The sequence below is a fragment of the Pholis gunnellus genome (genome assembly GCF_910591455.1).
Source record: "Pholis gunnellus genome assembly, chromosome: 7".
Taxonomy (NCBI): Eukaryota; Metazoa; Chordata; class Actinopteri; order Perciformes; family Pholidae; genus Pholis; species Pholis gunnellus.
Genome location: NC_136533.1, coordinates 26,466,141 through 26,492,357, shown reverse-complemented (window position 1 = coordinate 26,492,357; position 26,217 = coordinate 26,466,141). Strand labels below are relative to the sequence as shown.

Genomic DNA, 26,217 nt, shown 5'->3' with positions numbered 1-26,217 from the left:
GGTTTTTGGTTAGATGCCTGAAATATCTTCAATCTAGGCCGATGCTGACTCAAATAGCATATACTGTATATGTATGTATGTATGTATGTATGTATGTATATATATATATATATATATATATACACATACATACATACATATATACTGTATATATATATACACAAACACACACACACGTATATATATATACATATGTATATATACTGGAAATTAGAAGAATTCTTTTACCTAGTTTCTGGTAAACGATTTATTATTTGAATAGTAAATACGTTAATAAATGCACATCCATGTTTTACTAAGTTGCCTCACACATAAAATAGTGATCCCAGTCTCTTCCACACAGTGAGGCATGCTACTTATTAATCAAACACTGGTATCGGATCGGCGCAGTACTCGGTTTCTGCCAATACCCAAAGCCTAGTAATCTGACTCCCCCAGTATAAAACACGTCACAGAATACACCACTCATGAATTTTGAAGCTTTTATGTGTCTTTAAAAAAGCAGTTACTAACAATTGCCTTAAAGAGACTACAAAAAGTCATCAAGCCGACTAGTCCGCCTTAACAGCCTCGTTATGTTTATACTAGCGCTTATGTGACCGCGGTGTAGTTCCATTAGCTTTTTACTTCTAGCAATTGTATTTTAGATTATCTTGTTGAATAAATTGTGTAAGTATCATAAACGTTTGTTTGCCACAGAGCTTATTTTCTGCAATAATGGAGAAATCCCGTTGGCTTTTTGTTGAGGGAACCGGCATAATGCTAACTTCCTGGTTGGCCTACAGAAATACATCAACCAGAGCAGTCACTGGCCCAATCCCAATCTCCTCCCTCACAGACTCATGAGGGTTTAAGGCTGTCCCACTGTCAAAGGGCTCTCTATCAGACATTTTATGAACACTTTCCGAAAGTCCACATTTCTGCAGGCTTCGTCTGAGAGAATTACCCACAATTCATAGCAATGTGACGTTAAACACGGGTTGCCAGTGGAAGCCGGAGACATAAAAAAAAAAAGGTAAGCAATGAAGATGGCACATGGGTGTTCAGCCTGCGATGTTAAAGTTACTCAGAAACATTAAGGGTTAAAGATGGAACATTAAAACACATGAAATCAGAGGAATGCAAGCAGAGATTATATTACACAGATGTATTCATCAAACATTTAATTTTGTTATTGAAGCTCATCTCGTGAGGCAAAAGCCTGGAAGATGTTCAAATCAGGGAGAAAAACGTGATATGTTGCAGCAAATTGCTGTGCCATTCGTATTATTTCAAGCCCTGGCAGCCTCTCACACTCATGCATTTAACAGGTAACGTTAGTTAAGTCACTGAGGGTTCAGGGTTTAAGGTTTTAGGGGGGACATTGGGATTGGGCCGAGGAGGACCAGGTTAATCTCTGCCCTCCTCATCTCTGAACAGGACAAGCTCTCATAGAAAAACGATGACGACTGAAAATCTAAAAATGGGCTTGTGGTGGATAACAGTGGAACCGCTTCGTGGATCGGCAGCCATGTCGGGCAGTGGGACACTTTCTATGAAAGGAGAGTTTATTCATGAGAATGAATCTAAGGGAAAGTGCATGACTTTCCAAAGTGAATGCGGTTCAGCGGGTCTCCAGCAGAGGGCTGACTAAACATGGAGTCCACTGCAAAGACACCATGATGCCAGCTGAGAAAGACTGGCATTTTTGATGTGTTCTTCTTCTGTGGTGAGAACTGATGGTTTTGTCTTGAGGGGCTGATGAGGGATTGTCTTTGTAATACATCTCTGTCTGAATGACAAAATTATAACTGTACATTGTTAAATACTTGCATCCACTCTTGCCTATATGAATGCAATAATCTTCATTCCTGTACACTCAAGTGATGCATGCCTGGACATAGTCGTGTATGTGTGAGTGTCTGTGGGTCAAGGGGATGTTGAGGTACTCATCCCAGGAATGCAGAAATACAAAGAGGGCAACAGAACAGCTGTTCACTGGTGCACTAGTACACAGAGCGAAACAGAGAGAGTGTGTGTGAATGAACGAGCTGCTGAGAACGGGGTCAGGTTGGAGTATGATCCTGCATCAGATGAGTCCTGGAGTGAATGCGGTCCCAGATAGAAACAGGAGTCAGACCGTCTGGTCTAGGGAGACTTAAAGACTGCAGGAGATATACCGACAAAGGGTGTTCAACCAGAAGTCGTCTCTACACACCGACAGCGATGTGTCAAACTGGCAACACTCACTGCTGGTTGGAACTTTTTTCCTGTGTCATCTCGGGGTATAACATATCACAGACGGGCTAAGCCTGGAAATACAAGCATGCATTTTAATTCTAACGCTGGAATTTATGGGATTTCAAGTTTTACAGCCACATGTCGGGTGACTTTTGGAACACGCAAAAAAAATACTTTTATGGAAAAGTCACAACAGCAACGTGACCAGGTCGAGTAAAGGCTGGAGCAGCGCATGGTTTAGCAGAGAAATTCAAGGCATGTCGTACCTTATAGTTTTGTCTTCTAGTGGCTAGCACTGTCACTTCACAGCAAGAGGGTCCCGGGTTAGATTCCCAGGCTACACAGCCCATCTGTGTGGAGTTTGCATGTTCTCCCTGTGTCAGCGTGGGTTCTCTCCGGGTTCTCTGGCTTCCCCACACAGTCCAAAGACATGCAGCTTAGGTTAACTGATGACTCTAAATTGCCCTTAGGTGTGAATGGTTGTCTGTCTCTTTGTGTCAGCCCTGTGATAGTCTGGCGACCTGTCCAGGGTGAACCTGGAGTTGGGATCAGATCCAGCCCCCCCACGACCCTGATAAGTGATTAAAGATAATGGATGGATGGACACTGTGAATCAGACGACTCTAAGTCGTTAGATCATACTCGTATGTCATGTTATATTAAGGCCATAAAAATAATTTCTCCCCTTTCGCTGCATCTAAAGCCATGTCAGCTAGCCTCTAACATACACTTGACGCTTTAATAAAATACTTGTTTTAACACACTCTTATTTGTTTATCGTATTTCATTGTACATTTTCATATTTTCTATTTATCATCATTTATTATCTCATACTATTGCACTCTGTTTATTGTTATGCGCCAATCAATTGGCAATAAACCGTTTCTGATTCTTAGAGGCTGCTTTGAGCTAAATGCTAACATCAGCATGCTAACAGCGGTTCTGGTGAACCTGCATGTGTCCTGGTGGCACCACTAATGAGCACTAAGACTAACCTATGTAGGTCATATAGAGACATCAGTACTACATTGAGACTGTTTCATAACCAGTTAAACGTTCCTCACAGTAACTAAAAGCAACACATTCACACATGATCCAGCTGCTGCTATTAAATGAATGTAGTTTCAGACATCTCGCATGCGACTCATTACTGATTTATAAATGATCCAGGGAACATTTGAATCTATGTAGATCAAACTTAGCTGGTGCTGCAGCTATACTGACAAACAGGGAATGTTTTAGAGATGCCAAGTGAACACACACACTGAGATGAGAGAAGACAGAGTGTGTTTGTCTGAGATGAGAGGGCTGCCTCTGTGAGCCGCTCCGAGCCTCTGCTCTGATTGGGTGATTTCAGTGATGAGAGCGGGGCGTTATATAACCTTTGTGGGTCACATACGCTGGCTGGCAGCCTCCTCGTCTATGGCATGCACACATGCGCGCGCACACACACACGCGCGCGCGCGCACACACGCACGCACGCACGCACGCACGCACGCACGCACGCACGCACGCACGCACGCACGCACACACACACACACACACACACACACACACACACACACACACACACACACACACACACACACACACACACACACACACACACACACACACACACACACACACACACACACGTTTGCTTCAGCCTCAGCTTGCGTTGCTGGCAGAGGATTGGAAACTGGATTTAAAAGGTAGACTTTCCCTCAACTTAGGGGTCTCCAAGACAAAGGGTGTGAAGGTTTTCATCACATTTTAACACTGCACCTCACGGACACACCTATGACACTTCAAGGTGCTTCAATCAATAATTCACTTTAACAAGGGATCAACTGTTTTAACTGTGAAAGGGCTTGTAGTGACCAGGCAGCATTCTCCATTTCTGGTAAGTGAATCGAGTGCTGAAGTGCATTAAATCTGCATTCTCTCTAACGTCCATCAGGGGGCGACTCCTCTGTTTGTATAGAAGTCTATGAGAAAATGACTACTTCTCTCTTGATTTATTACCTCAGTAAACATTGTAAACATGAGTTTATGGTCTCAATCTCTAGTTTCAAGTCTTCTTCAATACAGCATGATGTTCATTTAGAGTCAAATAGAGGGTGGGGCTACCTTGTGATTGACAGGTCGCTATCAGAGCCGTATACGGCGTCTCTACATCACTCAGTCCAAATATGGTCACGTCCGTTCATTGGTTGGACAAAAACAAAGATGGCGACGGCCAAAATGCCGAACTCAAGGCTTCAAAAACCGCAGTCAGCAAAGCAACGGTTGACGTCATAACTTGGTCCACCGCAGAGAATTATCACCCGACTCTATTGTTGACCTCAGCGATTAGGCGTCTGTCGAATCACCATCGTTTTGGTTATTTTACTGCCCCTTACGTTACCGTTTTGATTCACGCTCACTGCTTCTTATCAGTATAGTTTCCAAGTCAAAGTGAACGACTTGCTGATTCTCGGGAGTTGGAGGAGGCCAAAACAGAGCAAAAAGGAGAGTGAATATCGGACTGAGATTCATCAGGTGGTCAGAAACATGACTTTAAACAAATGCTAATATTGCTCTGTTTGCCGGATGCATTATTTAAAATGTTCACTGTAAATGTGTTAGCCAAAAGGCTATTTTTTTAAACCGTTAAAACCTACTATTCACAGAGTAAATTATAGCCAATATTATAAGCTAAATATTTTACACAGACAAACTGAAAACTTTACGTCTGAAATGGTCCAAATATGGTCAATATATTTCTTATAGCCCCAACATGGCTTCTATTTTTCAAACATGTGGCATGGAGGGTAACGCAATGATATGAACACTGTGTCCTGTTTACAGTATCTTATCTCATTGCCTTATGCTGTCTGATCTTACTTTATGTGAAATCCATCTCATGTTATCACACCTTCGTCTCATGCAGACCTACCCGTGTCCAGAGGGCGCTATGAAGTACAGGCAGCAATGGACTCGGTTGTCCGGCATGGACCTGCGGTTCACTCTTGACTCGGCGTTCAGGAAGTCCTCGCACTTGCTGTCAATGTAGTTTATGACTGGCTGCCAACTGGAAAGATGGAGAAAAAGATATCAGGCTGAGAAACAAAAAAAATCAAAGAACGTATGATCTATTGGTAATTTGGAAAACACCCTCAATATGCCAGCGCGGCTTACCAGTTACTGTTATCCACTGCATCTCCAAAACCCGGAGTATCGACGATGGTGAGTGTCAGCTGGACTCCTCCTTCCTTTACCAGCACTTTGGACTGCTCCACCTGAAACAAACCAACATTCACACCGTTTGGTACACTACCGATCTGAATCACAACCTATTCCTTACATTGGAATCTGAGTTTCTTTCTGCATTTTTGCGGATTCAACATTTTTGTGAATACAACTCAGAATACAGTGCAATAACTGTTAAGTACTGAGTTAACCAGTGCGCATGTGTGTAACACTTTTAGTTCTAGAGGAACGGAAGACGTATAGCCATTGTTGTTTTAAGTAAAGTCTTAAACATGTACAGTTGTCACTGGAGTTATTGAATTAACAATAATGGCGACGTGCCCACACACGCTGGCCTCCATGTTTCATTAAGAGACACTATCCTCTCCCACTCAGGGCACTGAGGATACATCGTGGCGCTGTTAAGTGCACCCACACAGCCTGCTGGGAGATTCAGAGATACCAATATCTGCTGCTTGCATGGGTAAGGACGCTTAACGTATTAAGTGTGTGTGTGTGTGTGGGAGGGGGGGCATTTTGACCATCAGACACTTCATTTGAATTTGTATGAACCAATTTTGTGTCTTTTCTACAAATTTGATCTATATTATACCCATACTATCATACTATTCTATTATATAGTATTTGATACCGTTATATTGCTGTAGTATACTTTATATTATGTTACTTTATATTATTATCTTTCACCTTGTACTTCACTCATATTCCATACATCATATTTAACAAGATTATGCTACATGGTCAGATTTTTGCATCATATTCCATATCCAACTATACATCTGTGTGTCCTTCACATAACTCAAGAACCGCTCATCCCATCGACTTCATGTTTAGTGGGTGTTTTGCTGGGGTCCCAATGGAGTGCCGTTTCGAATTTGGTCCAATGTAGTCACGTTCACTATTAATTAACTCTGACTAAACAAGCTGCAGGCGCACTTTGCAGCAGCGGGGGTGGGGCTTCAGCGCTCCGCAGCGGCTCATTGACCGCAGTTCCCTTTTGCTGCTGGATGCTGGATGTAGCCTGCTAACACTACACTAATACGATAGAACCCAACGTTTCTTCACTTTGCTGGAGTCGACGAGCACGGGTGGATAACCTACAGGAACAGCGCGCCACTCTGCCATCGCAATTGAAATTGTGTTTTTACCATATCAACTTATGACCTTTCCTTCCTGCAAAGCACCACCACTCATTAAATCCACAGTCTACTTTATAACCACGCTGGTTATGTCAAACCAAGTGACTTATATGCTTATTTGGGAATTAATACCCTTATGAAGTGTATTTCACTGTTGTTTCTGATCCAAAACTAGATTTTGTGATTGGTCGGCTCCAGACGAATGCCATCTTGCTTTACTTTTCACCCTTTCTCTTACTGGGAATGTTGATATTGGTATAGGTAGAAGAAGAAGGCTACTCAAAACTTCTTTTTATGAAGTAAAACTGTTTACCATTAATAATAAAACTATTAATAGTAAAACTAATAATTTCTCTGAAGTAGAAGTACACAGTAATTAATATCCAGTAACCTCCTACCTACGAGAGCCCCCTTAGGAGGGGGCGAAGAGTACACACATGTAGTACAAATCACTTCTGAGAATGAATGAAATGATATTTTAAAATATTTAAAAAACACACACTACCGTTCAAAAGTTTGGGGTCATCCAGACAATTTCGTGTCAATTTTCAGTTTCTTCGCAATTTCTCGCATGGAATAGCTTCATTTCTAAGAACAAGAATAGACTGGCGAGTTTCACATGAAAGTTCTCTTTTTCTAGCCATGTTGAGAGTATAATCCAACCCACAAATGTGATGCTCCAGATACTCAACTAGCTCAAAGGAAGGCCAGTTTTATAGCTTCTCTCACCAGCAGAACTGTTTTCAGCTGTGCTAACATATTTGCACAAGGGTTTTCTAATCATCAATTAGTCTTCTAAGGCGATTAGAACACTGGAGTGATAGTTGCTGGAAATGGGCCTCTATACACCTATGTAGATATTTCATTAAAAACCAGATGTTTCCACCTAGAATAGTCATTAACCACATTAACAATGTATAGAGTGTATTTCTGATTAATTTAATGTTATCTTCATTGAAAGAAACAGTGCTTTTCTTTGAGAAATAAGGACATTTCTAAGTGACCCCAAACTTTTGAACGGTAGTGTACATGACGAAGAAATTCTGATAAAATGGACCATGTAACCTATTTTAAATCACTCAAAAACATATATTTAGACAAAGTACTTCAAGGTACTACAAGTACTACCACAATTTCACCTATTTCTCGCCAGGAGAAGGCGAGCAATGTTCACCGTTATCGATCCCAGCCGCGATCTACGGCTCTTTCACTCACACACTGCATATCCAGGAGCACTAGCACAACACACTGAATCGAAACATAGCTTCCGAATTCTTCTATTTTAGACCATTAGAAAGTTACTATTGATCTGCCACAGATATCAACTCAGCCCATCATCATAAAAATTGAAACGCTTCGTACCTTTTAGACGTATCCTGGATGAAAATCGGCAAAAAAATAATAATTAATCCGTGCCGCCATTTCGCAGCAGTCTCTCTCCTCGTTCTGTGAAAAAAACGGAGTCTCTACGAGCTTCTATGACGAATGAGTAATAATTTCAGTTTTGGCCAATGGGTTTGACCCATGGGGGCGGATCACAGTTTTCAATTATTTTATTGGCTTAAAATTCTGTCAAACAACTCAAAGAACGTATCACTACACTGCCCATACGCTTCCGGGTTCAGATCTGTGAGAAATGCGCAAATCGGCCAATCACAGGTTGTGTGAGGTTCAATTGCATCCCGTAAAACTGAAAGTCAGATGAAAATGAGCCATGTTTTACAGGTTTTTATATGGCCCAGGCTCTCAAAATGATGCCAAACTGCTGTATTAGATAGATTGAACACTATTAGTGATAAAAGAAGTGAAATATATAGATATATAGTATTTAAAAGACAATAAGACAGCTATATGTGCTCCCTCCAAAATCAGAATTGACGTTGGCTGACCTCAGCTGACCTGTACACCGGCATTGATTTCTCAGGCATACTTCACTCTATCAAAGCCAATATCTTTTTTTAAAAGGACTGCTGACGTGTTGTGATATGATTTGGGAGAGTATAGGCCTTCGTGTGCATCATTTCAAATCAATAAAAGTGCTTTTTTTTTCAGGTGAACCTGAAGATTTTCAATTTGAGCTGTATGTAACATTCATCCAGCATTTACCAGTAACATATACACTGATATGTACACATATTAAACTATCACAAGTGTTTGTGTTATAATTCCATTGAAATTATTCAAATAGACCTTGTAGTTCGCAAGATAAGCCCCTTTGAGTGTGGGTATGAAATTTTCAAGCAGAGGGCTAAAAATAGGCCTAGGGTTCAAGAGGTTAAGTAACATATTTGTTAAGTGCCTTGGGGTCTTTTGTAAGTTATTTCAAAGTACAGTGAGTTAAAATAGTAACATAATTCAATATTTTTCATATCTAAACATCATAACAAATCTATAGCTATTTGGGGCCATTTTAGTTGGGGCTCCCCAGGCAGTCCGCCCCTGGTGTTTCTCCCATGAACCAGACTGTAGGCCACATAGACTTGCTAACTCTGCTGCTAATAACCACACTACTGTCACTTTACCGTGTAATGTTTGTCTCCATATGCTCTGTTTCTTTCTATATGAATGAGTGGCGATTAGCTAGCCAGTGGGACACACACACACACAGCTTCCATTCACATGATCGGTGAGGTATAATGGTGTCGGTATCCTTTTAAGAGAACTGGTACTGTTTTACAGGGCAGACTGGGGTTGTGTGTCTGTGTGAGACGGGTGTATTCGAGCTGAAATATGGTTGATTTGTATACTTTACTGAAAGTTATGACAAGAAATGTCTGCCAAGAAAAATGCCTGAAATATTCTCAAAAAACATAGAAAATAGTCAACATTGTAAGATAGCTTGCTATTGGTCATTGGTGCAAATGTGTTCTTCAAAACTTAGTAACAGTGCCTGATTGAAATTCAAACCAGATTTGTTTGTAGTTTCGAAGGTATGATTTAAATTTTGTTTCATATTTATTCTCAATACTATCCAACCAAGATCTTCCTCATTGCTTGGTGTTGTGGAGAATTACAGTATTAAGAAGCATTATTTAGTAGAATTTATAGCACCCCTAGTGGTGAATAAAATTGTCACAATGAAGAGAATGTAAATTATGGTAAGAGTCACAATATATTTACTTATGGAATGTAATATAGGTTTATAGGATGTTTACTTATAGAAGATATTATATGTTTGCAATAAGTTTACTTGTAGGAGTCTTAATCATAATCAGTGGAAGTATTGAACCAAAGTACAGTCACATAGGTTAGGGGGTTCTGAGCCATGAGGCAGAGAGATCAGGGGAGATAGGGTCAGTGAGGAATGCAGAGGACAGGCTCTTCACGACCATATAAGGGAATAGGTCGAGGACCAGAGACATCAAAGGGGACATCAAAGGGGACACAGAGGTGCTGGACAAATGACCAACAAAGGAGGAGGAGAACCGGAGACAACTGAAGGGAAGCAGACGGCCATAAAACAACAGAGAGGACTCCTGGGTAACACCATGCGGCCGCAGGACAGAGGGCAGGTCAGAGGTGATGTCAGAGGTGATGTCACAAGGGGTCCAGCCATTGAGATGAGCAGTGGATCGATGAAGGAGGCGTCAGAGCGATTGGAAGCCAATCACTGACCCCAGAAGACGGCCTTTGTGTTTTACGACAGATTTCGGACACTTTCCGACCATCGAAGGACATAAAAGGACTGTTTGCGAGGACGTGCGCCAGGCCATGGTAGTTCGCTTTGCAGGACCCGACTTGGTCGGGCCTGTGAGGGGAGTTGCACGTGGTCTCTGCTCTCGAGATGCATACTATCGATAGTGTATTATAGATTGTAATTGTCATCATCAGTTTACAGTCGTCATTGTTTAATTAAATACTGTTTTGAATTTGGACCGGATCGAGTTACTTTATGATGCGCCTGCGCAGAAAGAAGTAAACTCAGCAACGGCCTTGCGATTCCTCCAGAAGCTTCAGCCTCAACAATTTGGTGACCCCGACGTGATATTTAGGACTCTGAGAAGGCTGAAGAGACGTGGATCGGTGGACACTTTCGAAGTGCGCACGAACTAAAGGTACGCAGAGCCGTTTTAATAAAAATCTGCATAGGTAGACTAGGAAACTTAGGCGAAAGTGTCCCGCGATTGATGTCTCCTGAATGCTGGACACGAGGAGGAACGCAAGCCGGTAAAGTAGAAATTTAGAGTGACTGTAATACTGTATGAGGTGCATTTGCAATCTGAAATACTTATTTAACTAGTGTTGTTAACGCTATGAGCTTCGGGCTCTAAATATTGTTGCGAAATCCTACCGGTGAGGTCCGTCAAGAGTACGGTCCGTCAAGAGAACGGAGCGTCAAGAGAACGCAAGCTTTGAAGAAGCTAATATAGCTACGGGCTAATAGAGTGGCTTAAGCGGCTCTGAGTGTCGAGTGAACTTCGGTGAAACGACGACTCTAACCGGAGGGTACAAATTGAATACGAGCTTAAGAAGCCGAAACGAACAGTTCGCCAGAGGGCTAGCACTCTGGACGGAGGCTAGCCGCTTGAAAGCGCTATAATGACTGAGTTCTGGGGAATCTGATCTTGGGGTTGGTAATAGGTAATGAATGGGGCGAATTGTACATAATATTGTTTTGTAACGGCTGTATTTTGTGATAAATGTTGTAGTGTTGTTGAAAGTTGTGTTGTAAGAAAGGGTAACGTACGGTGTGAATGAATTGTTTGAAGCCGGGAGCTAAAGGCCTGCTCCGGTGCTTACTATAGATATTTAGATAAACGAGGAGATTATAAAATAACTGGTGCATATGGAGAAGTCAAAGCACGGTCTAGCAGAAATATGTGTGTGAATTCGGCACGTTATTGAGTTCAAACTATGGTGCTTTGTGTAACGTTTTCGCCAGTTAGCTTAGCTTGTTTCGTTAGAAGACGAAGCGAGGTAGCTGCTAGCATTAGCTACAAGCTGTTTCCGGTAACATCCGGTTGAAAAACCATAGAAGAAGAGAACTCTGCACAACTAGCGGTTTGGATGAGTAATTGCATGATGGTTACAGAAAACTCCATTACCCAGAAAACCTAGAGATGAAATCTGTTTAGAACTGCAAAATAGTTAAATAAAATACACCACCCAGTAGATTGGTAGATCAATTACAAAAGTAAGTTTTTGATGACAAACTTATAATATTCATTGTTTTTGACTCTATAATCTTTTAACTTGCATAGTGACTTCAATTGTTGCTTAGTATCAACACAGCATTTTAGACTACCGTAGATAATTTTACATGTACTTGTACGATTGGTAATTAGTTTCAATTCAATAATTTAACTTCAGATGGTACGTTTAGTTTTAAACCAATAGTTTAACTTTCAGTTTTAATTAAATTTTATCCTACAATTGTTAACTTTGATTCAATATTTCAACTTGCATAGTTGATTTAGACTTTGATTCCAGCAGTTGTAATTTTTTATTTTATATTTTAATTCAGAATTTTAATTTTCATAATTTTTTAATTTTTAGAAAAAACTTGATTTTTCACTCAGTCAGGGCTACAGTCAGAATAGGAGATCCATAGGATAGAGATAGTTGAGAGGTAAGGGAACGCTCCTAGGCTGCATAATGTTTACATCAACTTCGGCCGCAGGGGTGTTGGAAAGACAAAGACAGGAAGTGCTGAGAGAGAAAAAGGAGGTGTATAGACAGAGCAAAGAGAGAAAAGAAGAAAGAGAGACCACAAGGCACAACAATGGTGTCTACAGACAAACAATGACATTATCGGACGTGCTGAGTATAGTGGAGTAGGAAGAGAGAGAGTATGAAAGGAATAGACAGAAAGAGGGAGAAGAATTAAGAAAACAAGAACGCGCCAGAAAAAATCTACGACTGCAGATAGAGGAAAGACATAGAGAGAGTAAAGAAGAGGGGAAAAGATGGAGTAACGGAGAGGAAGATCTGACTAAACTCATGCAGCGGCGGCTGAAAATTAAAATAGCGGAGGCCGATAGAGAAGCAAATCAAAGGAAACAGGCAAAGAAAGGCTCAGGCCTCTCAACGGCCTCAACATCTAGCAGCACCCCCGACCCCATATCCAGCAGTCCCGCCCCCTACAGTGGTGTACAACCGACCACCTCCACAGTACAGTGGAAGAGGACTTCAGCAAGGGGGGTGTGAAAGACCCGCAAGTAAAGATACATGCTACATATGTGGAAAAGAAGGTCATTGGACAAGAATCTGCCCACATAAAAGGAGAGGAACTCTAAATAGTCATGACAGACTACGGCTAACCTAAAATGCAAATGTTACTGAAACCTACACAGTATTTTGACGTAATATAAAAACGTTAAACTGCTCTGTAGTGCCTCAGTATGCCAAATAAGGCACAGAGTGCTAAAGTAATTCAATATCCAAGAACTGTCGATCTCTGTGAGTGGCTTTAATGCAAAACAGAAAAAGCGGACAAATAGAACCACTCCATCTCACACCTGGGTCACATGTGCTCACAGTCAGTCCCACACATCCATCATTTCCTGCAGCTCGTCTGCTGTTCCCTCACATCGCCGCCGCATACTTTCACAAGGCCATCTAGTTATTTTAGGATCGCCCCTTTAACTCAAACTACAGCCCTCTCGCTCAAACACAAACATTCTTCAGCTTCCACCAACCTTCAGATAATCTGTCCTGACTTTACGGCCGAGCACATATACATCCCGCACCGCAGTCATTTGACATATCTTGGCTTAATTATAAATCCAGCGGGTGTTGTGCATGACATGTTAGCCGTCTCGAAACGAAAATCTGCTATTTCCACCGAAGACAAACACATCGGGAGAAAACCTCAAAAATGCCGTTAGTTGCAACACCATCATTTAAAAAGAAATCTGATCTGGTGGGGGGGAAGCGAGAGAGCGACAAAGCATGAGAGATTGTTCTGGAATAGAAATACTCTGACCCAGTCTCTCCCCCTCAGCCTCAGACCACAGCACCCAATGGCAAACATACTAACTGCTACTTGCAGGAGAGCATGCGCACCCATGCCATGCTGGCGGGGTTCACGCGAGGTTCGGTGTGAGTGACGGACCCAAAGAGGGAGTTGGGAGCGAGCAAAAAATATTTTCAGTCTTGCCAAAACGGAGTAAATTTAGCACCGAGCTGAGACTGAAACCAAACAGAGTGGTTGTCATGTGATGCAAAAGATATGGCGACATCACTTGATTTGTCTCTACACTCCATTATTTAGCGCAACACAAGCATTTATGAGTTGGTGCGGTCAATGACCAAATTAATTAAATTAGTAAAAGTCTTTTGAGGGATTTTCGTGACAAACTACTTTGGGGAATTCTTTATTGAATTATTACAAGATTTCCTGTACCGGGAAAGGCTGTAGAGCTGGTTATGACTTCAGGACGGATACCAAAACAATTTTTTGGATTTGTTACTTTGAATTTGTTTCCACAAAACTGTTTTTTTTTTATCCAACAACAGAAGACAAAGTTGTCAAATGTGAACTTTTTTTTAAATCAGTAACTAAGCATTAAAGTATATTCCTGACCCCGGGAATGGTAGTTTGACAAAATAAACAACTCCAGATCCACAAACTTTCTCTGGACTGTTTTTCCGCATCTCATGCCGTTCATAAACAAATACATTTGGCTCATTTCATTGCTCATGGAGTTGGTTCAGTTTACAGGCATTCCATATTTCGGTCAGGTGATGACAACTAGCATTCAGATGTGCTAGCATGCTAACACGCGAGCCATCCTTGAATGTTCTTGCTGGGATGGTATTTTAGGAATCTTTTTATTCAGTAGAGTTATTGGAGTAGGAAAAAGAAGTTCACACCATATAATAAATCTCAAACTATCTTAAACCACCCTTCAGCAAACCATTCCCGATTTGTGGAACAGTTTGTACTACGACAAAAGGATCTTTAAATCAAAGTGGATTGTGACAAACAGCAATTAAGCTATAAGAGATTCCACTATCTTGGACCCTCCACTGGTCAACACTGTTTAGACAGCTTGCTATTGGTCAACGGTGCTAATTTGCCAAAGTTCTTAAAAGTTCCATTGGTTGTGGTGATTCCCTTGAAATGAACCAATTACACAGTTCTGCCTTTTAAAATGATGTTGTACCTTTAGTATCGAAAAATATTTCTACTGGTATTTATTAACCATGTTGATAGTTTATAATATCCAGGGTTGAGATTGCTGCCTCAGCCTCAATACACTGGAGATTAATGGAATTTAGTTTGTGGTGGGCTCATAGGGCTGGGTATTGGTACTCAATGCCCTTAAGGTATCGACTAAAATAACCCAGTACCCAGTAGTATCAAAACTTCTCCAGTCAAATGATACCTGTTATCCATCATTTTTGTGCCCAGATCTACAACATTTTCAATTTAATGTGACGTGCGATTGGACGACTACCGCAGCAGCTACAACCTATACAGCTAGCTCTGAACATGGGGGATGTCCGAGCCGGTGGCTAGAAGCTAACGGTGCAAACAGCTGCAACAGCGCTAACAGAGCTATCAGTAGTAACCACAGTGGGTTGGGGACGGCGTTATCGGCAGTAAACGCTGTATGAGCGCTAGTGGAACACACTAGCAGCTTCCATTCACACAATGGGTATCAAATGAAGTACCCTATTGGTATCGGTAGCACTTTAAGGGTGCTAGTATTGGTACTGGCATCTTCATTTTTTTTTTGGAAAGAAACCCAGCCCCTGTGCTCACAGCTAAAAAAAAAGAATTGCATTAAAATAAATCTACAGTAACATCTCTTTCAAGAAACGGTGTCTGGGTAACCCTGCATAATCTATGGACCTTACTGAATACACTTTCTTAGGGAATACGGCTTCTGGGAGAAGGCAGTTGTGTGTGCTTTTAATGTGTGGGTGATGCTTGTTTGTGTTAATGTGCAAGAGTATATAGAGTAAGTGGGAGGGAGCCAAATCCTGCTGCAAAGTAATTAGAAAAATATGTTTTAAGTGTGTGTGTGTGCAGTTTTCATAATTTAATAAAAGGTGCAACATACAATATTTTGAGTATTAATAAAGCAGCAAACAACTATTAGCTGTGTAAAGATATAGTGCAGTAATGTCTACGTGTGCGCATTCGGCAGCTACAGCTGATCGCGCCCTTCAGGTTAACGCCGTTAGCTCAGCACTGTTGCCGTTGTTTGCACTTTTACTGCTGTTAGTTGCAAGCTGTCGGCTCAGCTGTTGCCATGTTGAGAGCCGTTTGGACGCAATAGAAATGCTCCCAATCTTGTATATAGCACCTTTAAAGAATGTTTTTCAGCCTGATAGCATAGCAAATTAAAAATTAAAAAATTGTAAATTATGTGTCATCAAATTGTGTTATATGTATATTCGTATATTCCTATATTTGGTTTCTTGTTTATTCAAGGTTTACATTTGAATGTATTTTTAACATAAAGGCTCCTGTGTTCTAGCAGTTTCAATACAGGCTGTCTATAGATGAAGTAACACATAAAGGCAAGGTCTCATTTGTGGCTCTATTTTTGTTATTGAATAATTTGTCTGGTATATTTATGTATATAAATGTATATGTATATTTCTTTGGTTGATGCAATTTGCATGTTTTAAGTGTTAAAGTTGGTGTTTTCATGTGGTGCTTGTGTGAAACTCCTACGCTGCTATCTAGGCCAGGCACCCTTTGTAAATGAGATGAAAAAAATCTCAAAGGGATTATTCTGGCTAAATAAAAGATTAAATGATAAAAAAAAAAAATAATGAATGTATATGACTTACTTACAGCCTGACCTTTATCGTGACACGTGAACTAAAGTTGAATCTCAGGTGTGATGCTGAATGAGTCTGTCTTCGAGTAACCTCACCTGCACTGTCTTCTTGATGCGCTGGGAGGGCCCGGGGTAGTCCTTGGAGTACAGGTCAGTCAGGAACAGAGAGTTGATGAGAGTCGACTTCCCCAGACCAGATTCACCTGAGGACGGACATTAAAAAATGTAATACTTTTAAATATATAAACAAACATGATGAATTTAACGCTGTCTCCATTTTACGGCACAGTGATAAAAATGCGGCCTGCTTGCCACATGTTATTCACATGCATGCATGCTTAACTACAAGCATGTGCATTAAAAGCAATGCACAAAAGCATGTGCATAGCCTGCACACAAACACACGCATGCACACACAGGGCCGGGAGGGACAGAGCTGCAGAGACAATAAAGTAGATTCATTGTCTGTGAGGGGAAAAAGGTCAGGAGCTCGTCTGCCAGCAAGAAAAGCTTTCAAAGAGGGAATAAAACATTTCCTCCCAACCTCCTGTTTACTCCCTCCCTCCCTCACCCCTCCTCCTCCGTCCCTTTCACTGAGCTTCCCTTACGTATAAATCTCCCTACTTCTCTTCTTTCTGGGCCAACTTTCCGTTCTCCGTCAGGGACGCAGAAGTCGCACAAACAGAGTGGACGTTTACTTGACGAAGAGCGCAGCCACTCCAGAACGTACACACTGCATACGCCCTCTCACACACACACACACACACAACGCCGTGATGGATGGCTGAGCATCTGACTCGTGTCTCATGACAAGGCATCGGAGGGGGTGTTTGGTTGGAGGGGAGGACGGCATGCTTGTCCTAGCAAGACCTCTGACTGACTTCCAGTACACCGTCACCCTGCTTTTCAGCCACCATTACTCAGAAAATGTGTGACCAAAAACACCAACCAGGGTTCATTGCTTCATTTTAATAGTAGGAATTATGGCCAATGAGCTCCCATTTAATGCTTTAATTTTTCTAAATAAAAGAAAAATGTTGTCCTTCGTTTCCCTTGCCGTATTGAAAACGTACCGAAGTGGGATCCCAAAATCTCGGTACATAATGAACTGTGGATTTTTTGACCCACCACGCCTTTATTGATTTATCCTGATTGATTCTTTTTTTGGGGGATTCATCAAACTATTTTGTAGTAAAAAGCCACATTAATCAAGAGTTCAATCCAATCCAAATAATTAACACTGAACGAGGGAGGCTGATTGGTATGGACCTGCCCTCAGGGGGGTTTTAGACCACTGCAGTGATGGAGAGAAGCAACCATCAAACCAGGGGCTTTTTTAAACTACAAATCCTCCACTCGCACAACAATGAAAGCCGACCATTCTGCAAGGACAATCCAAATCCACAGTCCAACACCTACACACGTTTTGAACCCTCACGTTTGACACGCTGGAATGTTTTGCATTTCCGCTTCATAAATGATGAAAACAATAACTTGATTATCAAAATAGATGAACAGATCGCTTTGGCTCAGACTTTTGATATTACCAGGGTATGGAACACACATCTCTTCTGCTCTCTCTTTTACAAAAACAGACGTTGGCTTTGAAGTGACGGTTAATATGGTAAGAAGAAGAATATATTTTTTGACTTTTAATTAATATATGCAATCCACCGGAGACAATTGCTGGACTCAAAGAAAAATGTCAAATCTCAAAATGATGACCAGATGTTAATGTAATTGGTATTAGAGATCCAACAGCTGACAGGCTGTGATGTTAGCATGAAGTAAAATAATTAAAAAAAACACGTGCGGCAAGGCTACAACATTATTAAGCAGATGTTAGAACACTAAATGCAGTGAGAGTACTTTTTCAGTCAATATTGAAGTCACGATTACTCATCGACTTTGGAAACATCATTCATTTAGAATGAAGATTTTGTAGCCTTCACTTTCAAAAGGTAAATGCATTAATCTGGTGCACTTTGAGAGCAAAAGGAAGAGGCTACATCTGTGAAGAGGTGCCGTTAAGCGTCACCTTCAACCCAGACCATTTAAAGCCAAACCTAGAGCTGGTTGCGGCGCACCACCATGGTCCAGCCAGCACCGGGGTTCCCACACCAAGTGGCCGAACCTGACCCACCGAAAGCACTGTGCTTTAAACTTAAGGAGGTATACTGGATTTAAGACACAAGGCAAAACTAGAGCGTCAGTGCAAAACAGAATGATGCATGTTAATCATTTTATGTTGATTATCTTGTTCTTCATAATAGTTGGAAGACAAAATTGTAATTGAAATTGAATGAATTTCACAGCCCCTATGAGTACTGGCCAGTCAGCTCGGTTTTTCTATATACTTTCCTGAAAGCTAGGGAAGTCCTGATCACATTTTTTGGGGGCGGATGTTTTTCATTATAACCGGGGAAGGCGGGTTAAAAATGGAAAGCTGATCCTGAAAGTTTTGTGGGCTGATCTTTACTCATGAGGAAGGACAGGGAACACATTCGTTGGCACATTCTGCCAGCCCAGAACAAAGTCAACCACCAGTGAAACTGCTTCGTTTTTCATTCTATGGAGACAAATACTGATTCTTTTTTTGTGTTCCTCAAATGAGCCACCTCCTGGGGAACACCCATTTCATTCATACTTTCCTTAGGACACCTGTGTATTCCATCAGCCTACCCTATGTGTGTGTGTGTGTGTTTCTTCTCAGTATTGGATGCTATTCTGTCCCAGTGAGACTTATGAACACACTTTGTCTCAGTGTCGCCTATGGCCTCTACGAGCATACGACGGCCGACTCACCCGCTTGACGGACTGTTTGGAGTTGGAGGTCACGCACGCGCACATGTGCACACAAAGGCCATTTCATGACCAGATAGCACAGATGTGCTGCGTAAATTGCTTCATGCCTTGCAAAGGAGGGGAAGATAACTAAACGTGGAGGGGAAGGAGGTGAAGTGAGAGTGTGTCCTTCAATACTGATCTCCTGTTAGCATTGCTCTGTTAGGTAGGTGTCACCAACGAGGAAAACAACAGGAAATGAAGTGAGAAGTCGAAGCTAACAATAGCCAAAATCACACGGAGGCTGCAGCCGGGTCGGCCACTTAAACTAATATTTCACAGATGATTTGTAGTCGTGTTTCTGTCCAGCCAATAAATATAAGTCCAATATTCACTCTCCTGTTGGCTTGGTTTGGCTCTCCACCATCGATGAGACAATGATCCGTCTCTTTAGCTGCTAAATGCTCCACTATTTTCTAGGTGTAGGCATGCGACGATATCAATCTTTCATGTCACTATTATTCCTAAAATAATTGCGATTCACAATATTTTCCTGATAATCATAAAAATATGCTTATTGAAGGAGGTGACCTCTGTGCTTACATCATGATACTTGGTGCTCAAACACAGTCAAAGTTGAGTTCATAATGGATGTCAGCCATGTTATATAGAATTGTTTTTGTTGTTACTGTTTACATTCCTTATGATGCAATTTGAAAAAGAAAGCACTACAGGAATGTACGACTATTTTTCTTTTGTTTGACATGTTTTTCTTGAGTTGTAAATGGATTACAACTGCATTTCGTTGTGCATCCCTGTGTTGTAATAAAGATAATCATAAATTATAAGGTATCTTTGCATAAATAAAGGAGAAATAGAAACAAAAAAATGGTGCGAGTCTGTTCATTCTTACATGATAATTACTCTATTTTTAAAATCAGACTCGACTTTTCAATTCTTTTTGTGTGAAGATGTTCGCGATTATCACGATAATGGATATTCACCACCATCAACTTATTGAGAGTGTTTTTATCGGGATCCGCAATTAAAGGGCTCTCTCTGATTGGCCAGAGAGTTATCAGAAGGTCTGTGGGTTTGTCACTCAAGCGACACCTCTCACACCGGACACCGAATTTGATCGATTGTTAATATGAAAATAATTATGCTTTTTAGAGCATTTTGGAGTAGAGAAACACATTATTACTCATTAATTTATTTAAAAATCTTTTAAAGCTATTTGTCTTTCATTCGAGTTGTATGACCTTCTACTTATAAGTGTAGCCAATACTGACAGAGACATCTGTGACAGTGGCAGTAATGGCTGCCACTGTCACAGATGGGACGCAGATGCATCATGAGCTATTCTACTTTAGAGAGACGAGTGTATATGAAAACACTACAGAAGTTAAAACAGTATTAAAAGGTCACCAGATTAATAAACCTGTGGGAATGAAGGGTCCCAGAGCCATCTCAGGTCAAAGGTTTCATTTTTTGTTCCTCACAGGCTCTATCTGGGCGACTGTGGCTCAGTAGCAGAGCAGGGTCATCCTTCAATCAGAGGATTGGTGGTTCGATCCCCGGCTCCTCTAGTACATGTCGATGTGTCCTTGAGCAAGACACTTAACTACAAATTGCTCCCCCAGGGTTTATTAATGTTGTATGAATGTTAGTTAGAGTCCTGATGGGCAGGTGGCACCTTGCGTGGTAGCCCGTCATCATGTAGCGTTAAAGAGCTTTGAGTGGTCGGAAGACTAGAAAAGTCTATACAAGTACAGTCCATTTACCATCTGTGGTCTTGATGAACCAGCCTCGTCTGTAGAGCTACCGAGATCTGTCGTCCCAAACGTCCAGATGGACGCCTACAACCACCTGGACACCCTCAGCCTCGGGCTGCACAATTAATCAAATATTAATCCCGATTTTGTCTTCCCACAATTAAATGAGCATTATCTAACAGCCCGCCATCAGGGGGCGATCCAGATGTTTTGGCTTCACTTTTGGGGAGCTGTCCAATCCCCCATGAGCACCGTGCTGTGAAGCAAATTTCACATAGTGGCCAAAACGGTGGAATTACAATTTCCTGGTCCGTCAAGTGATGCCATGGGCTCAAAAAGACTTTTCCCCATGGACATACATTGGAAAGCGGATCTTTTTTTTTAGCTGAATCAACTTCCCTGTACGAACGCTTGAAAAACCCTTATTTAAATCATTAGATCCTAGAAGTTTGTGTTTTTATTCGTCAATATATGTGTAAGGGCAAAACAAAAATGAACTGAATTGCGGTGAAGAAGAACCTTATTGAAAGTCTTATTTGGATGAAAAGATTTGGTAACGTAGCATAATGTGAAAGTAGTGCTCCGTTTATAAAATTTGGGGTAAAATGTTTTGGTGCAATTTTATTTTGCTTCTAGGAGATGCTCTGTGACTAAGGTCCCGTCTTATTTGAAGGCAAAGAGTGGCACATTAGCAATAATGTATTGTAATGATTTCTTTTGTCGATTAGTTGTTAGTTGTTGTTTTTTCATGCTGTTTTCATTCTGGGTGACTTATTCCAAAGGAACATCCCTGGTTAACACAAGATTTAAAGTGGTGCTTTTGTGTGCTCTTTTGTGTCAGTCAATTCTAGTCAAAGGACAGCCCCAGTAATGTTAAAATTCATCAAAATAGTTGTGATTGTAGCCATAGTGGTGCAGCCCTTCCTCAGCCACAGGTCCTGGGTCCTGATCCAATACCTCACCTCAACACTCCCCCTGTCCAAACACCGAGAAACAAACATCATGTTGGCTGTACTACACTGTAATCTAGAAACTACGCAGCATTTTGATCTGTGACAATAACAGGTAAACATTGAATGATTGGTTGTTATTGGCTGTACAGCTTAAGAGGAGGATTTGTAGCTAAAAATGACAGGTTGGTTTCTCTGACAGTGAGTCCCCCCCCCCCCTCCCCTCCCCGAGGGCAGGCCCGTCCCAATTAGCCTCCTTAGTTCAGCTTTAATTAAATATTGGTTCCACATGACAAGAGGAAGCGCAGTGCCAGCCCTCCATACATAGACTAATGACCTGAACGTCAGCGATGGATGGATGGATGGATGGATGGATCTCTCTCTCTCTCTACTACCTACTGTCAGACTGTAGAACCACAGCAGCCCACTCTTTAAAGGAAGGGGTTAAATGCAAGAGGTCAGATTTAATTTATGTACCTGTATGTATATGTCTATGTCCACTGCATAGACAATCCTTATTATCAACCTCAAATGAACTGACAGGAAACATTACAAGCAGGCAGGCAGCGGGTGATCGTAACTGCCCAGAACACACCAAGAATCAGAGATATCGGTGAGTTGACAATACCCACCCAGCAACAGCTTGTTCACCTGGCTACCGTATCACCAGACTACAGAGCAGCTTCTCCTTTTGTTTTTCTTATGTAGCATACAGGGACTACAATTCCCAAAGAGTGGGTCACAAGAGATTTAATAATGGTCAACAAATACATTTGCAGAATTTCTTCCATAGTCTTTTCTTGAGAAGTATGTAAATCTGCGGAGCCAAATGAGGGAGCCTGAATGTTGGTATTCTGATAATTGTATCGGATATGAAAGGCTAGTGTACATTCATTTTGTTTTACTGAGAGCAAATGATATAGCCTGTTAACTCCTAAATGCATTTATTTAGTCAGTATTTAACTTGTGTATATGTTTTCAATAACACATGCACGAACACAATTGTGATTTATCAAACATAGCAACTGAAATAGCTGGTTTATCTATCAGAGAATATATTACATAAGGCCAGTTGTGAATTGCATTGTGATGGTTTCCCCCCCCACCCAAAAAAAGTTGGGCAAACACTGTTGTAGAATAACAATAAACGAAACCCTAAAACGAGACTTCCCGATTGGATAACTAGCTCAACTATTAGTGCAATACTTTGTTATGCTATTGTGTTTAAGTTATTAGCAACCAGCGAACGCAGAAATGAACTCAAATGGACAGCGCAGCTGGAGCACCGGGAAACCGACAGCTTTATCGATGCTAACTCAGTGTTGTGCACATTTCCGCACATATTGAGAACCAATGCATATTAAATATAGAAGTGTTGAAAGAGCAGAAGCAAGACGGACTGTGAGAGACAGAAAAACAAACAAATAAGAGGGCTTTCCCATGGGATTCTTGACATTCCTCTCTCTCAGCTCCGAGGCAGCAGCTGGCCCCCTCACATCCTGACAGACCTACTAACTAGCACACGCGCACGAACGCACGCACGAACGAACGCACGCACGCACGCACGCACGCACGCACGCACGCACGCACGCACGCACGCACACACACACACACACGTGTGAGGCCTGAGCCAGAAAGTGTGAAGTGTGAGACATCTGGGGAACCCACAGGCATAAAGGAGGTGGATGTTAGAAGAGTTGTGTTTGCCGAATGCCAGACTGTTGGAAAAGATAATTCTCCATTGTTGAGGGCTAAATGGGACTGGCTGGAACGGAGGGCAAAGGTCAGTGTTTTGGCAAAGATAAGGATCTGCAAGTCCAGCAATGTCTATGCCAGAGTTAGAATCCGACCTGACCTGTGTCAGCACTCCGTCTGACGGCGGTCGCCCTCGTTGGTTACAGGAGCATATGAGGGACCCGATTTCCATTTTTGGAGGTGTGAGTGAGCGTTCCGCTGCGATCCACCAAGCTTGAGACTAAATCTGACAGAATGGGCACGTGCTGGGTCACAGCAGACATGTGCATCTCAAAATAGAGACAGCGTGAACCAGAGCAGAGCGGAGAAAAGAATAAAAAAAATGTAGAAAGGAGAGGGAAAGACTGGCCTGTGGTGATTTGACTGAGCATGCATGAACATGCACATGTGCACGACCCCATCAACACATACTAGAGTGTTGTGCCCAGAGCCAACAAGGAGTCATCACGAAGCAGGCTTGTAAGCAAGCTGCTGTCCAGCTACAACATGGACGGTTTAATACTAAACTGACCACAGATCGAAGGCAGAGATCAGACTGGAAAATTCTGAACTAGAGACTTCGACCTCATTCTGTAACTTTCACCTGGCCTGCTTAGTAGAGGTGCACTGTTTGCAATTTCTTTCTTTCTTCAATTCAAACTATCTCGAAGTAAACCTTTAAAAAATCTAAACGACATCCTTTTGTTATAGTCACCTAAGGTGTTTAGTTGCATTAGAACACAGCTGAAAAACCAGCCAGCTTCCAACGGTGGCCCACCGATCGGTGCATCTCTACTGCTTAGCGACGAGAAATTTGGGGTTTCTGGGTGGCATGATGTATTCATGGACTCAACTTCAAGACTTCTTTTGGTAATGTTCCTGTGTCCTCTATAATGAATATCGAACTGCTGAAGAACTGACAATGATCAAATATGTTTCTTGCTTATCAAGGACTATAAAGAAGACCCCAAGTTAGGGATGAGTATCGGTACCTTGAGGGCATCAACCGAGACAACAAAGTACTGAGTAGTATCAAAACTTTTCCAGTCAAACAATATTGCAATCCATCACTTTTGTGCCCGAAACATTATTTGTATGGTTTTGCTCTCGTATGGTTTTGCTCGCGTTATCAGTGGTATGGTGCTAACCAGTGGGACACACACTCAGCTCCCGTTAACATAATGGGTAGTACTCTATTGGTATCAACATTACCTTAAGGGTACTGGTATTGATTATTTTTATACAATACCCAATGTTTTATCATGTTCAAGAAGGGCAAAAGGGAAGAATTGTGCAGCTGTATGTCTGAAATTATGGAATTAAGTTGTAAGTGTTTGAGAATTCTGTTGTTTTCAAGGTAACATGGCAACATCTTTCTGCAAAAAGGACACAAGTTCCAACTTGTCATTCTTGGATTTGAATTTCTTAGAGTGTGGCAGTTGAAAAACTGTGCACAGCCTGCAAGCATAACAAACCAATGATGTACTTTATGGCCATGAAGCACAGCTGTGTGTAGCCCATGATGCATTACCTAGGGCGTGGACATAATAAAAGCATCACCTGTGGAACACAGTATAATAGCCCATTCATCCGACCATGTATCCATCCAGTTTCTACTGTGTATCCGGTCCAAGTCGTGGTGACAAAGCAAAGTAGCCCATGTGTCCCTCTTTGTAGCCACTTCCTCCAACTCCTCCAGGGAGATCCTGGGACATTTACAGGCCAGAGGGGACATATACTCCATCTACCGGGATCTGGGTTTGCCCCAGGTGCACCCCCCCATCGGACTTGCCAGAACACCTCCAGGGACGGGGAACATTAACGGTGGCTCTATTTCACTGAACCGTCCCAGTAAACCATGCTACACAATATCACAGCACTGGAACCGACAGCCAGTATTAATCTCATCAATTGCACCTGTGTCTTTCCTGCAACGACAAATTCAAAATGCTCCTCTGTGCCAGATGTAGAGCCAATATTGGCCTTGAAAGTTGTCCTTCTCCAAATGTTATAAAGAATAAACTCTGTAAGACAGCGTAGTGCGTTCTTTGGGAGACAAAAAAATAGCTATTGCATGTGCGAGGAGAGGATCATAGGGAGGGGTGTCACATGTCTCATGATGTGCCAACTTAAATCGAATAACAACATTTTTAGTTCATTGAGTAAAACGGTGGCCGATTTGATTGGACATGTGTGGTGGAGGTGAACAGACCAAAACCCATTTAGGGTCCTTCAGAGTGTAGAAGTCTGGAACCGTTTTACCTCACTGTGGTTATCTTTATAGCATTATCATTTTATATTACATACTTGCTACATTTGAATGTTAAAATAACCTCAGCAGATACAAATGTTTAAAAAAATGTAAAAGCTGAAGAACCCTGATCGTTGTTTTAGCTGTCACTTGACGATGAGATGTTCGGATTTTTCATTCCTAAAACCAATTACCAATCTTGCGTATTTGCCGATATTGAATACGGTTGAAATGATTGTTCAGGACAGTTCCAGGACGATGGAGAAAGAAGTTTATTTTAAAGTTTGTATGTATATAAAATATGAAATTCTAAAAGTTATCCTATTGTCATCTTTAGGGGCTGTTTGTATAAACACAATACAATGAATAGGAAATTATTGTATTATATTT

General features: G+C 41.6%; 1 protein-coding gene across 1 annotated transcript in view; it reads right to left on the bottom strand.

Annotated features, from left to right (window-relative positions):
- Positions 1-26,217, bottom strand: part of LOC306699219 (septin-7-like) — a 72,134-nt gene that overhangs the window by 20,237 nt on the left and 25,680 nt on the right. The window contains exons 3-5 of the mRNA XM_079163762.1: positions 16,430-16,536; positions 5,383-5,483; positions 5,141-5,275 (exon numbers count right to left, since the gene is read on the bottom strand). Coding sequence (XP_079019888.1) covers positions 5,141-5,275; positions 5,383-5,483; positions 16,430-16,536 — 343 coding nt within the window. The remainder of the gene's footprint in view (positions 1-5,140; positions 5,276-5,382; positions 5,484-16,429; positions 16,537-26,217) is intronic.